This window comes from Pseudorca crassidens, chromosome 1 (assembly GCF_039906515.1).
Source record: "Pseudorca crassidens isolate mPseCra1 chromosome 1, mPseCra1.hap1, whole genome shotgun sequence".
NCBI classification, from domain to species: Eukaryota; Metazoa; Chordata; class Mammalia; order Artiodactyla; family Delphinidae; genus Pseudorca; species Pseudorca crassidens.
This window is the reverse complement of record NC_090296.1, coordinates 10944456-10959701: the sequence shown is the minus strand read 5'-3', so window position 1 is coordinate 10959701 and position 15246 is coordinate 10944456. Positions and strand designations below refer to the sequence as shown.

At 50.1% G+C, this 15246-nt stretch overlaps 1 protein-coding gene across 1 annotated transcript; it reads right to left on the bottom strand.

Moving 5' to 3' along the window:
- Positions 1-667: 667 nt before the first annotated feature.
- On the bottom strand, positions 668-6265 carry LOC137220563 (alpha-1-antitrypsin-like). Its single transcript, XM_067730168.1, has 6 exons — positions 6083-6265; positions 5755-5925; positions 4718-4794; positions 3852-4148; positions 2550-2697; positions 668-847 (listed from the first exon to the last, which is right to left on the bottom strand). The coding sequence occupies exons 1-6, from the start codon at positions 6263-6265 to the stop codon at positions 668-670; spliced, it is 1056 nt and encodes a 351-aa protein (XP_067586269.1).
- Between the last annotated feature and the right edge of the window lie 8981 nt (positions 6266-15246).

Sequence of the window (15246 nt, the reverse complement as noted above, 5' to 3'; positions counted from 1 at the left end):
TTATAAAGTCAAATATATAAATCCTTATATTTATGACTTCTTAGTTTTCAGTCATGTTTAGAGGGGCCTTATCCACTTCAATATCCATAAATGAATTAACCAATACTTTCTTCTAGAACATTTATGTTTTTGTGTGTGTGTTTTAGTATTTGAGCTACCCAGAGGTCCAAATACTATTATTTAATGTGGACTTGAGCCTTTAACACTCTGAACTGACTATGATCCCTCACAAAAGTGCAGACCCCTTAGCTCTCTCCCTGTTTTGTGGTCTGCCTGGCTTAGCCTTGCCTTACTCTTGCCCTCTGCCTACCACTCTCCTACCAAAATCTGATCAATTAAGTTTTTCCACCTGCCTCCAGAGTGGTCCATCTCTGTCATTGTTAACTTTCCATATCTGTAAAATAAATTGTGGACTTCAGCCCACATTTCATCCTTGCCTGGAGCAGTGCCTGGACAGTGTAAATACCTAATAAATATTAAGTGGATACATGAAAGATTGCTGTGACCCGGATTCCACACATATCCTGTGAATGTAAAGAGAGACTCAGAGACAAGAAGATGAGAGATTTACATGTCACACACAAGCTTGCGCCAGGTCAGTCATTCTTTAATGTCATCTAAGGAGGGGACCTGGCCTGGGAATGGAAGGCTGAACCCAGAGAGGAAGTTATTTTTGCATGGGATTCACCACCTTTCCCATGAAGAGCGGAATGTTGGTGTTTTCATCCTTGACGATGATTAAGAAGGGCATGTTGAAGTTGATGGTCAGATGCTCAGACCAGGCACTCTCTTCTGAGAGGGTGGCCCCAGCGTGTTCTGTCCCATTCTCATTGATGCTCATCACAGCCTCATGAATGGCCCAGAGGGGAGAGAGGACAGAGACCTGTTTGAGGCAGAGACAGGCTGCACCCTTCCCCAACCCAGACCTGGAGGTAAGGCCCAATGTGGTGAGAGCTGTCCTGGGGCTCAAGGAAGAGCTCTCTCCAGAGGATTTTAAATAAAGAACCACAAGATTCACAACTGAATCAACATGGTGTAGTGGAATGAACATGACTTTCCATGACAAGGATCTGGGTCCAAATCCAATTTTCCCCACTAACTCACTGTGTCACTAAGGAGAATACTATTCTCCCTTTTTTTAAAAATTAACATTATTATTGGAGTATAATTTTTGTTTTTGTTTTTTTTTGGATACGTGGGCCTCTCACTGTCGTGGTCTCTCCCGTTGCCGAGCACAGGCTCCGGATGCGCAGGCCCAGCGGCCATGGCTGACAGGCCCAGCCGCTCCGCATCATGTGGGATCTTCCCAGACTGGGGCACGAACCTGTGTCCCATGCATCGGCAGGCGGACTCTCAACCACTGTGCCACCAGGGAAGCCCTGGAATATAATTGCTTTACAATGGTGTGTTAGTTTCTGCTCTATAACAAAGTGAATCAGCTATACATAAACATATATCCCCATATCTCCTCCAAGACTATTCTTCTTGAAACCTCAGTTTCCTAAATAGGAAAATCAGACCTGTGGGATAGGATGGCCCAGGGCCACTACGGTGCTGCATGTGAGGAACTTCACTCAGTGTAGGTGCTCAATAAATGTGTGTGTGTGTGCACAAGTGTGTGCATGTGTGACAGGTTCACATTTGTGGGTGAGTGTTTGAATAAGGACAACAAGAAGAAGAGCTTTATCTGGTAATTGTAAGCCTCCATCAACTGGTCACACCTACTTACCCAACCCCATCCCACACTCTTATTCTTAACCCTTCCCTCTCTGGGGAACTGGTCCCTTCTCTGTGCTTCAACACCACACTCATGCCTCTCTCATCGCCTGGCCTGTCCTCCCCTCCTTGCAGGAGACACACAAGCATGGCTCTCAAGGCTTGTGTCTGACCCACGAGGGGACCCTCACCCCTTCCTGACCAGCCTCCTCAACGGCCCTGGGAAGGAACCCACCACTTCAGGAGGCGGATTTTCTTGTACTTTGTCTCCTTGGCTCCGCACTTGTTTGTAGACCAGATTCTAAACTCCTTGGGGACCAGGGCTTCGATGGGGACCTTCACACGCCTCATCCCCACCCAGGCACTCAGCTCACAGTCAATCACTGAATTGCAGTTGTTTCTCTGGGCACCTGCAATTCTCCTGCGTAAATGGCATCTTTGGTCGAAATCACTCTGTAACTCACTCAGTGATTCAGCGGTAGCTCCTGGTGTCACAGGCGCAGGGCCAAAGGTCCTTTGCAATCCCTGAGCCTAAGCCTCTCTCTGTAAATAGGGGTTTATCGGGACCCAAAGAAGGGAAGTCCCCGGCCAAGGATGAGACAGGGTGAGTGACACAACCTCAGAGGAGGTCCTTAAAGAAAATGCACCAAGCATGTGAGGCCACCTGTCCCCCTCCATCATCCGACCACATTGCAGTCTTGGTGGAGCGATGGCATTCCTCAGGGACCTCAGTCTGCAGATGTGCCTGTGTCCCTCTGTCCCTTCCTCAGCCTCACCCTTGAGCTGCAGCCCCCCTGCACATTCTGACCTACAGAGGTCAAGGACACGCTCACCTTGGACAGCTTCAGAGGCACTTCCTCGGTGATCCCTGAGAGGTCAGCCCCGTTGCTGAAGACCTTGGTGATGCCCAGTTTACCCAGGAGAGTTTTCAGATCGTAGGTTCCAGAAATGGACAGTTTGGGCAAGTGTAAATTGGCAGAACTGTCACGACGGTTAGAAAATAAAAAAGTTTCACAGAATTGAAAGTGTTTCCTTTTCTGGTTGCTCCTCCCACTTGGCGCCCTGTCCCCCTGCCCATGCGAGGATGTGAGGTCAGCCTTGGTCTATTCTACTGTAGTTCCTCTACACGTGGGGTCAGAGAATGCTAGAATCCCAGGGGTCCTCTTGTCCTGCAAAGCCTCTCAAATGCCACCTCCTCTGATAAGGCCTCCTGGAGGATCCAGGGTGTCCTCCGGAAGGACTGTGCACAGTGCTTCCCTGCAGGGTTTGGTCACCCTTCAGACTGGGACTCCTCCGGGGCCAGGATCCCAGAGGACCGTGGGGCATGGTGGCAGGTCCTGAGTGACATCTGTTCCATGAATGAGTGACTGCACAGGACCGGAGCTCAGCTCTAGTTTTCGATGGGGACAAGGTGTGGCCCCGAGAGGGTCTGACTGAACCTCAGGCTCTGTTTGACCTGTTCTAGACCAGATCCTCCTGTTCTCTGCTCTCAGCCTCTGGTGCAGGGAACCTGGGTGTGGGTGGAGCGGGGAAGAGGTATTAAAACTTCTATTTGCTTTTTAACCTAATACCTCTCTGTATTTTCATTTTTGTTTTATATTGTATGCAATAAAATAGCTTATCCGGGCAAAGGCATATTTACAATACAGAGACATGCACTAATTTGGGGTGCATGATGGGGACCTGGTCAAACCACACTCATCTAGTGACAGAGGATCCAGAACCAGTGTCAAACGTGTCCTGGAGTTTCCCGCTCTGGGCCTTGGCTTTTCAGGCCTCTCCGAGCAGGTTTCCCCCCTGTCTTGCCGTGGACTTTCTGTCCTGAAACTCTACACTCAACTGCCACCTTTGCCGGGAAGCCCACCTCTTCCTTCTGGGTTTGCCCACAACATGGGTTGGCGCTGCTCTCCCTGCATGGGGCACTGGCCACTGGGAAGGGGCAGTGTCCAGGCTGGGGAGGAAGTCCTCAGGGACAGGACTTTCACTCCTCACCCCTGGGCACTGTCCGTCTAACAAAGCCCGGTCACTGCTTCCCGAAAGGATGCTCTGTCTGGGAGCGTAAGATTATGCACCCTCCCCGCCTTGGGCCAGGCCCAGTAGGGCTGCTCCTGGGTCAGCCCTGGCCTGGGAATCACCGTATCTCAAGGTATTTGAGGATTTTGGCGAGGTTCTTCTCAGAGAGCCCATCCTCCAGCAGCTGCATCTTCCCCAGGTTGGGCAGAAGCAGGAAGGCGGCCATTCTGCCCTGGTAGTGCTGCACCAACACCCAGCAGGAGAACTCATTGTCTCGGTACAGGTGGAACATGCCCAGGCGGTTGGTCACGGGCACCTTGACCGTGATCTTCTCGTTCACATGGAAGTCTCCTTTTAGGAAGCACTGAGCCTCGAATTTATCCTTCCATTTGCCTGTAGAGGATGAAGGTGCACAGCAGCTAGGGGTAGGAGAAGGTTTAGAAAAGTGTGCTAGAAAAAGGAGCCCTGAGGCCCCCTGGTGAGATGCTGGTCTCTGAGCCTCAGCTTTGCCCTCTGTAAATTGGGGCAAAAATGAAATCGTCAGGCTCCTGAAGGGCTTTGTGAAGATAATTTGAGGCTAGAGGAGGATCCAGAGTTTCTGTATTGCAGAGACTAAATGGCATCAACCTGGGTGGGCGGAACAAACATTTTTACTTGGATTTGATGTTTAGTTAATGCGTGGTCTGAGGCTGAGAATTATTGGGAGTGGTCGGAAGCTCCCCAGGTCATACTGGGCACCTCCCATCTGAGTCTCCCTGCCCCTTGGTAATTGGTGCTTCTTATTATTCAGGGAAATCACTCTTGTTCCTACTCTAATGGCCTCTCCCTGGACCAACATGTGAAATGCAGATGCCCTGGAAGTGCCCCCTCTGCTCTACCAAGAGAACGTTACCATCCTGCTAAGGCAGGTTGCCTCGGGGACCCCAGGGCCCAATTCTCCCATTTGTTGGGAGGAGGAGAGTGAGGCTGGGGAGGGGACGAGACCCACGTGAAGTCCCACAGCAGAGCTGGGACCTGGGATGTGCTCACTCCAGCCTCTGCGCTCTCCATCACACTTTCCTCTCTCTAGAGCAAGGGGCCAATGGTGTGAAGGAGGCAACCCCTGGCCTTGACTCTCACCTCCCCTACCCTAGGCTATCTCCATGGACTGTTTAAACTGCCTTAGAATACCTTCTGGGGCCCACAGGTCCTGACGTTCTCATCACTCAGAGGGAGGAAGGGAGGCTGGGATTCAAGTTTAGTTGAACACCTACTATGTGAACGTATAGTCCCATGTTCTTTGTAACTTATTTTTTCCTTCTAAAATTCTGACAAGAAGGGCATTATTATGTCTATATTACAGGTAGGAAACTAGAACCTCCAAGAGGTAAAATGACTTGCCCCTAGTCAAACAACAGCTAATAGGTCATAGAGGCAGGACGTGAGCGCTCGTCTTTCAGTCTCCAAAGCTGTCACTATTTCCGCTACACGAGAGCTGTCGCAAGTGTCTTCTGTGAAATCCTATTCCCTTCATATGCTCCGCCAAAATTTGTTTTTATGGCTCTCTATTATGTGATACTCCATATTTGGCCTCTCTCCCTGGTAGGGATTTACAAAGCACATTAGGACATTCAAGGCTCTGAAAAGTCTTGCAGAGAAGACGTTGATTTGACTATTTGACTCACTATTTCCTAACCTTATTTGATCATGCAAAGTCTTTTTTTTTTTTGTCCATGCTGCATGGCATGCAAGATCTTAGTTCCCTGACCAGGGATAGAACCCGTACTCCCTGCAGTGGAAGTGCGGAGTCCTAACCACTGGACCATCAGGGAATTCCTCATGCAAAGTCTTTTAATGGTTGTGTGTAAAAAATTCAATAACTGAGATCCATAGCTACATTCCTTCCACTGCCAAGGAAAATCTAAAGAACCAGTTCAGGCTACTTGTACAAGCTTAACCTTCAAAAATTATGTAGTTCACCAGAGCAAGAGCCGTGTCTTCGTCAAGCTCTTTGACCAAATCCACAATTATTCCCTGAGTTCTTACCTTTATCTGATGGTTGATCTCTTTCTTGGCCTCTTTGATGTTCCTGAAGTTGATGGACAGGGCTTTTGAGTGGTACAGCTTCTTGACATTGTACAAAAACTCAGGCTTTTGCTTCGGATTCTCATCAATGATTAGCATAGTGCTGGCGGTCAGCTGGAACTGACTGTTTGGCTGCTTAAGGGTTTCAGGGAGACTCCCTAAGCCTTTGTGGATATCAGCCTTAGGCGCCTTCTTAAACTTGAAGCCTATGCCCTTCAGGATCTGGATGTAAGTATCATCTTTGGTTCCCAGGGAGAGAGAGCATCGCAAAGGCTATAGCGATGCTCACTGGGGAGAAGATGATTTTGTCGTTGGACTGACGGGCCGGTTCACGGTACAGGCTGAAGGCGAAGCTGGAGAAGTGTGGCAGATCGTATTGATAAATATCAGGGCTGGACTGGCGCATGGCGCCAGGGACTCGACTACACAGGCCTGCCAGCAGGAGGAGGCCCCACGTGATGGAGGATGCCATTGTCCTGCAACAGAGAGAAGGGTACCGCACCCGGGTCAGGCCACGCGACGAGCCCCTCGGCCACCGACTGGCGCCCTGTCAAAGCAAACACAGCTTATCGAGCATCTATGTGCCGAGCACTGTCCTACATCAGCACCACTGAAAGACTCAGAACAACAGCAAAGGCTTTATGGCGATTACCATACACCAAGTTCCATTCTAAGCACTTTACTGTCTTATCTCACTGCGTTCTGGTAACAGTCCTGTGAGGCAGGTCAGGCGACTATCCTGGGCTTACAGATGAGGAGACCAAGCTCCTAGAGGTTAAGTCACTTGTCCAAGGTTCCAGAGCAGCAAAGTAGCAGGACCAGAATCACAGCCCCAGGTAGTCTGGGTCTGGAGTCCACGCTCTCGATGGTTCCACTAACATCTGCAATGACCCCGAGGTATAAGTGCCACAGCCCCTACTTTGCAAAAGAGGAAACTGAGGCACAGGAAGTAGATGATCGCCCAGGAAGCGGGCCAGATCGGGCTCAGGGATGATTGGACCTGGAACAGCCCTAGGAGGGATTCCGCTGAACCCTGGTTTTTAATGGACAGAGAGGCTGCTGCCCAGAGTGGGAAGGATCTTGCCCAGTGACACCCAGTCAGAACACAGAAGGGCTTGCCCGATTCAGGCCCAGATTCTCCCTAACTCCACACACTTCCTCCATCTCCTTTTGCTTGAAACTGCTACAGCTCTCACTTTACAGGCCACTTGAGCCTGGAGTTCATTATCATCTGATTCTATAATGTTCTAGGCCTGGAGAAGGCTGTTGAATTAGGGCACATGAGAACCCTCAACCTCGCGGCCCTCACAGACATTTGTCTTGTGGAATGTTTTGTTATCTTTATTTTACAGGATGTGAAACGTGAAGCTCGGAGAGGGTCATTAACTTGCTCGAGGCCACACAGCGGGCCAAGCAGAGCCAAGACAGACAGGTGTCTTTGCTTCTGACCCGGTGTTCTGTGTTCAGGGGGCTGTTCATCCAGTAACTACCTCCTGAAGTGGGAGCTTGGCTGCTTCTAAGGGCTGGGCACAGAGGGAGTCGGGGGTCTCAAGCTCACTACTATTTCTGGGCTGGAAAATTCTATGCTGTGGGGAGGCTGTCCTGTGCGTTGTTAGGTGTTTAGCAGCATCCTGGATAAAACTAAATCCCACTAGCCCCTCCCCACCCCCAGGTGTGACAATAAGAAATTGTCCAGGCATTGCCCAGGGTCCGCCAGGGCCAAAGCACCCCTGTGGAGCTCCCACGTTGAAGGAGGAAGGGCTCAGAGCACGAGACCCACTTGGGAGGACTCCTTCTTCCTGGTTGACCAGACTTTTCTCATTTCGGAATGGGTTTGGGTCAAGTGATTCCCATTTGAGTTTGCTCACTGGGGCCAAAGAGTTTAATGGACTCAGTCAGTTTGGGGTGTTCATTCTTCTTGGGTGGGGACCTTGTCAAGGGACCCCAGGGTTCTGCTGTGGTGAGCTGTGCGAGGCCTTCGGGAGACCACAGAAAACTCTCTTTGGCTGTCAGCTTGGGAGCTCAGATGCCTCTGTGGTCCTCTGGCTACCAGTAGCTTGATGACTGGCACCTTTAAGAGGCTTAATGACAACAGCCCCTGAGTATCAGGGCTGTCCCAGCTAGACACTCACGTGCGGCCACAGCCCCGAAAAGGCTTTCTTGAGCTCTCTGGGGGAAGGGGACGGTGGGTTTTTCCAGCTAAAGCTTTTAGGATCAGTGAGGGGCCAGCAGATAGAAGACAGGGCCGTGAACCCAGATAAGAAAGGGGAGGAGGTGACAGAAAAGCTAGCAGGGTTATCTGAGGAGTTAATGAATACACCTCAACCTTTCAGAGGAGCAGTTCCAGCAGTGAGGTCAAGGCCAGGGGTCCACTGGGGAACAGAGGGGGAGACCTCGGGCTGGCCTCTGAAAATGTGGGGGACAGGCCATCACGGGGGGTCAGCTTTCTCCAGCAAGATAGTTAAGTGCTGGGGCATGGAAACTACCAGGCCAGGCCAAAGACTCTGGCTCTGACTAGAAGTGAAAAGAACAGGGTAAGAAAGGAGAATCTTCTTAATAAAAAAAAAAGAAATAAACAATAAAGAAAAAGGAAATAATAGTATCACCTCAAAACAAAAACAAACAAGCGGAAAAAAAAAAAAAAAGAGGGAAGGATCCTGAGGCAGAGAAACATTTTAGAGAATGGGGCACGGCGTGCGGTCCCTCCAGGGGGCCTCGTCCCTGCCTTCTACAGCGGGGGAGACACACAGGTGAAGACCACCAAGGCCATGGGGTTATGTCCAAGCCTGGGGAGGGTGGGAGAAGGAGAAAGGTAACCCCGAAGCAGCCCCGCCCGCCAGCCTGTATTATTATAGGGGCCTCCTGTGTGCTGGGACCTTTTTTTTTCCAGTTAAATATTCAGCCATATTTTCTTCAGCTTGTTTGTAGCTACATTTTTCGCCTGTAACTATTTTATAACATTTACTTCCTTCCCCCCCAACTTTATTGAGATTTAATTGATTTATATCATTATGCAAGTTTAAGGTGTACAATGATATTTGGGATTAACATATACACACTACTGTATATAAAATAGATAGTCAACCAGACCTCCAGTATAGCACAGGGAACTCTACTCAGTATTCCGTAATAACCTATATGGGAAAAGCAGCTGAAAAAGAATGGGGGGGTTTGAATGAGGTCGTTCCATCCTCCCCACCGACTGTGCTGGGCAGAACAGCAAAGGCTCGACTGCCTGCCTTCAAATCCTGACCCTGCAAATCGGAGCCAAACCTGCCTGTGCCTCAGTTTCCTCCTCTGTCAAGGTGGCCCGGCCTCACGCACCCGTGTCAGCTCAGGACAGGGCTGATGGAGAGCTACTCACTCAGTGCAAGGAAATCTCTTCTTCCTCCGGGAGGCTCACTGGGCTGGACTCGCCCCACAGGCTGTGCCACACCGGCACATGCCTTTACCTACTTATAGGGCAGTCTCAGGGCGTTGGGATGCTCAGTCCCACGGGGCCCTACCCCCCACACCCTGAAGGAAATAAGCCTGGGGAGCCTCCAGAGCTCAGCCAGCGCGTGCCTGATATCATCTGAGGGCCTGGCTGTTCTTCCCTGAAGTGGTCTAGTCCAGCGGAACCGGCAGGTACAAGGCCACTTGGGAGGATGGGGTGATGGGAGCCTTGTGGCCCTGCAAGACCAAGGATTCATCTCTCCTTGAGACTCGTCTCCCAGAGCTATTGAGAGGAGCGATTAAAATCTGTCCAGAGCCTAGAACTGTGCCTGATGGATGGTTGACCTTCCAACAAAAACAAACAAGCGGAAAAAAAAAAAAAAAAAGAGGGAAGGATCCTGAGGCAGAGAAGCATTTTAGAGAATGGGGCACGGGGTGCCCCTTTTTGTAAAAAAAAAATTCTTATTTATTTATTTATTTTTGGCCATGCCATGCGGCATGTGGGACCTTAGTTCCCTGACCACGGATCGAACCCGCGCCCCCTGCAGTAGAAGCACGGAGTCCTAACCACTGGACCACCAGGGAAGTCCCCCATGGTTAAACTTCAGTAAACGTCAGCTGCCTGAAGTCACCGGGTTTGTCACTGCCAAGGTCCCAGCCCTAGGAAACCTCACACTGGGAGCTGGAATCTGTGTTCTTTGGGCTCCAGAGCCCATTTTTCCAGGCACAGAAGGGAGATAACAGGCCAAGATAACAGATGCCAAGGCTCAGAGGAATCACATGAGAGAATGACAAGGGACCATCCTGATGGAGTTAGAATACTGAAGAATATCAGGACCTCAAGCGACCTTAATGCTCACATTTTTGCTGGTGATAAAACAGAGGCTCGCAGAGGGGGGGTGATCTCTCTAGCTCCTGGGGCACGTGAGTGGTAGAGCTGAGAGACGAAATCAAGGGAGAGGGGAAGCTAGTACCCAAAATATTACTTTTGGAATCTGCAGTCTTGATTAATGTTTAATATTTGGTAAGAACCAGCACGAAAAAAAGACACTTTGTGCAATCATCCAAAGAAGGAAACGAGTGAGTTAGGTCTCGTTATCCCCATTTTGCAGGAACGGAAACTGAGGCACACAGAGATCAAACGCCCTGCTCAGGGTTTCACGTTCATTAGAAGGCTGATTTGGGATTCCCGGACTCTCTCTACTTTGTTTATACTGCCGTTAGCACTTTCGTCCTAACATTGCTGAAAGTCACCTCAGAACTAAAGGAAATTGCAACGATAATATTGATAATACTCAGACCATATTTCAAGGCTATTGACTAAAGAAAAAAATCATTTTTTTAAAACTTAATATGTATTTCTAACTTGCTCTGTCCACTGTGATCTTTGTGAAAGTCATACCGTGACATTAAAAAAAATTCTGATGGCTCTGATTTCTCATTATGTGATGTTCACGTTGTTCTTAGATAACCAAAGTGATACCTAGTAACAAGGAAGCACCTGACCGTGGAAAGGCAGCTTTGCCTTCTGCGAGCAAACGTCCTGGTAATTACCTGACAGCTCCACCTGGGTCAGGCCCTCCCCTGTGGGACTGACCTGCTGGTACCCTGTCTTACATGACTCAGCCCCACATCCCCCAAATTTCCTGACATGTGCTCACCACCGCACCTGGGCTATCTTTCCCTGGCATTTACTTAGCACCCCTTTCTGGCGCCTTCTAATGTGGTTCCCTCATGAGGGTTGCTCCTCAGCCTTCCTTTTCAGTCTTAGTCATCACTTCAGGCTTGCTTCTTAGGTGAAGACTTCTTTGAGTGCAATTTCTCGAATTCTAGCTGTATTAGTTAGGATGGGCTGGGTTACTCTGCAGTAACAAACAAGCTCAGAACCTCCAGGGCTTAACACGGCCAAGGTGATATCTCATTCACTGTATGTGTCTCCTGTGGGATGTATGCAGGGGCTCTGCCCATCACGGCAAAACAGGGACCAGGCTGCAGGAGGCTCCAAGTTCCTGCTTCAGTTCTTCCGACTCTGGTTCCTTTGCTCGTTCCTTATGTAACCTTTGCTACAGCAAGGAGGACACCAACAGCACCCGTCACAAGACTACTGCAACCATCAGAGTGCCTGCTATTGGCATCGTTCAAGCTTCATTGAACAGCCTCATCTTTCCCACCAAGGTGCCAAACCAGTTGAGTGAAAGAACAAAAGTAAGGCCTATGCGGACATATAGCACCTTTGTTTCTGATAAAGCTGATCTTGGAACATGGGGCTTATTTCTGTGGGACAGTGGGCTTCCAGAAACCTGCGCCTGAGTTAGACAGCTCACACCACCCAGAATTGTGAGACTGAGGCCAGGTCTCCCCATGGCCTGACACCCAGCCCATGGACAACTTCTGGGCTGCCCAGGCCCAAAACAAGAGCCGTTATATTGATAGAAATGAGCCATTTCATAGAGTCCAGATGGAAACGCTGCAAGGTAGATACTCTTTTTCACTTTTTACATATGAGGAAACCGAGGCACAGAGAGGTTGAGGATCTCTCCCAAAGGCACACAGGCTCTGTCTCCTACTATCTCTCATGTTATGCCAGAGTGAGTCTCATACCACCGTGGGCTTCTGGCTGTGTCCTCGCTGGGGAGGGAACCATCTTGGCGAGGGTACCTTTCTCTGACTTCTCCACCTAGGAGCACTCCATTTGGTCTCCCACACTAGGATCAGACTTCATTCAGAGCTGTCCTGGCGGGGCCTGGCCGTGAGGGAGGCCGCGTGCTCCGCCTGCGGCACTGAGCGTGATTACCCCACAAAGGACAGCAGCAGAAAGTCCCCAGCCGCTGAAGGAGCTCTCAAGCTGTCCACGTTGTTTGTGGATCACAGCTCTGGAAGGGATCTGGAGGTGCACAGTCACCACGCAGCCGGGCCTCTAATGATCCTGCACCTACTTACGGCGTGTGTGGGGCTTTCTCCACACCAAGCAATTCTCCAACCCCAGCTGGTTGTCCTACAATTCAATTCTGACACTGTGTACCTGGGTCCAGCATCAGCTACCACAGGTTAAGGGCTCAGTCCTGCAAGACTGCCCCACCCTGTCTTCAGACACCAAACTCAAGTCCAGGATGTCACCTGTGCTTCTGACCCACAGGTTATAGATTGGAGGTTCCCACGATCTCCTTCCTTGGGTTCAACTGATTTGCTGCAGCTGCTCACAGAGCGCAGAGGAACCTTCTGTTTACTAGATTACCGGTTGATTAAAAAAGATTAACTCAGGAACAGCCAGATGGAAGACATGCGCAGGGCGTGTGGAGCTCCTCTGAGTGGAGCGTCCGCGTCCCCTCCAAGCTCATCTCTCTCCCCAGTCTCCACGTGTTCACCAAGCCGGAGGCTCTCTGAACCCCATCCTTTTGGCTTTTTTGGAGCCTTTATTACATAGGCATGATCGATTAACTCACTGACCATTGGTGATTGAACTCAATCTCCAATCCCTCTTCCCCTCCTGGAGGTTAGAGGTTGGTTTCCCATGGCAACCAACCCCCATCCTTAGGAGACCTAGGGGCTTTCCAAAATCACCTCATTAACATAACAAAAACCACCTTTCTGGTGCTCATCACTTAGGAAAATCCAAGGGTTTTAGGATCTCTGTGCCAGAACTGGGATGAAGACCATCTCTATATATTTCTTCTTATTGATCACGATATCACAGCCTCATGCATTCCCCATTATCCACAGCCATATAGACAAGTGTTTTTTGAGGGTGGGTCTCCTCCCCATCCCTGGGACATTGCAGACACCCAGTAAAGGTTTTCTTTTCCTTGTTGAACTAATGCCCACCCCACGGGCCTGTGGAAAGGATCAAGTGAGCTCCTGGGATGAAAATCAACATGTAATCAGTATCTCTCATTTCTGAATTAGTGTGAATGTGTGAGATGCCAGCAGTATCCCTGACCTTTGTTTTCATTTTATGAATGAATCTCAGATGATCCCACCAGTCAAGGCAGAGCCTGCACGTAACCACAAAGGTTCATTTATTTATGCTTAAAATCGAATTGGTATGTCTTTTTCCTGCAGACTGATAGGGGGGTGTAAATGTCCCTTCCACGTTGTCCCTGTCCGAGCCTGGAGCCTGCTTGTGTGTTTCCCTCTCATCTGTCTCAGAGCAGAGCTGGGTCCCTGCCTGGAGGGGCAAACTGACCTGGACCAGCCCAGAACCCCTAGCATCTGTGCTTCAGCTGGTGCTAGGGCAGAGAGGTGGACCCCATGTGGACTGGGAGGTTGGCATTCTTCCTAAAGTCTGAGATGGATTGGGGAATGTATGGCATTAGGGCAGCCCGGGCTGAAATGTGAGGGACTTGCCTTCCAGGACTGTGCTGGGCAGGTCTCCCAACCGGCCATCTCCCCATCTGTACCTTGGGGATAACGATTCCCAGCTGGGTCCTTCAAGGACCGATGTTGAGGGTCAGACTTGGCAGTGAATACATTTTGAAACTCTAAAGAACAGGTAAAGCTGAGGTTTATGGTTGTCCTGCCTGGTTTGCGGCACACTCTTGTTCTCCTTATGACATGGTTGCCCTGACGCTTTGCCCCCCGCCCCACCCCAATGAATGGACGCTGTTGGTTCCCATTTGAACCAATGAAATCCCCTCTGGGGCTTTAAGTTTGAATTGGGGCTTTGCCAGCCCGAGTCCAGACTAATGTAATGACAGGCCATTCTTTGATGTGAAATGATGGTATCTTAGGTGAATTCCCTGGACTCTCAGGAATTCCCAGTGGCCTTTGCATCTGACCCTTTACTTCCCCAGGAGCCAGTGTCGGGGAGTATGCCGTGTTCTTGCTCAAGGCGGTGAGCTCTTTAAACTCAGGTGGGAAGAGCTCCAGAAGATCCGGGGACTGTTTTGCTTGCGGAGGCATCCAGCACTCCTCATACTTCGAGGAGGGATTTATCTCTGCCTAAGTCCCACGTGGCCCATCTGGTGTGATGTGGTGAGGTCTGGGGGAACAAGGAGAGCCTCGGAGGCCAGCTCTGCCACTTACCATGACCTTGAACAAGACAGTGAGCCTCTCTGACCCTCAGTTTCTTCATCTGTAGAATGTGCTGCATATAAGAGCAGAGCAGCTCTACTCCCAACATCACAGTGCAGCCATGAGGATTCAATGAGAAAATGCTTGAACGGCCCCTCCCAGGGAGCCAGGCTTAGAGAAGGAGCTCATAAAGGCAGCAAACATCGTCCCTGCCACAAGTGCCCTCCTCTGCTGTCCTTTAAAATCCATTTTAACACTCTGATGTGAACCTCACAGCAACTCAACATAGGTTTTGTAACCGTGATGAGGCTATTGAGGATCAGAGAGGTTTGGCAACTTCACTAAAGTCACACAGCTGGGAAGTGGCAGATTCTGAACTTGATCCAGGTCTTCAGACCCTCAGGTCTGGCATCATTCTAAGTGCTGGAAGATGTTTGTATCATTAATGGAATTTGTAGAAGTTGGAAGTCTCTAGGCAGAGAAAACTCAAGAGGATAGAGACTTATTTGGGAAGCAGTCCAACTGTATCAATTATGTTATGTGAAATTGCACAGATGTGGCCATTTTGACTTAAATGGTGTAAATCTGACATAACTCAAGCCTGTTCTTTCGGTATGCATTCATCCCAGTGAGAGGCTAGATGGTGATTACTGGATTTGTGTAGGACGGGGCCGTCCTTCCACGGGACCAGCGTATTTCCGCGAGAGTTCAGGGAGCTGGCTCCTTCAGGCTGGGCTCCAGCCAGGCCTCCTGACTGCAGCAGCCCTCCAGCAGGGGCTTGGAGGGCCAGAAGGAGTCACGTGGCCCTTAGTGAAAAGGTCTGTTCCCAGGACAGCCTCTGACTGTGGCCCAGGGAGCTGTGGTTTTTCTCCAAAGACCACAGGGAGGGCCCTGGGGTAGGAATAAGGCAAGTGGAAATGTGGCCCCTGATACAGCTTAGCTAAGGGAGGGCAGCTGGGGCACAGGGTGTCTGCTCTACTTTCTCTCCTATGGCCAAGGAATCATTGC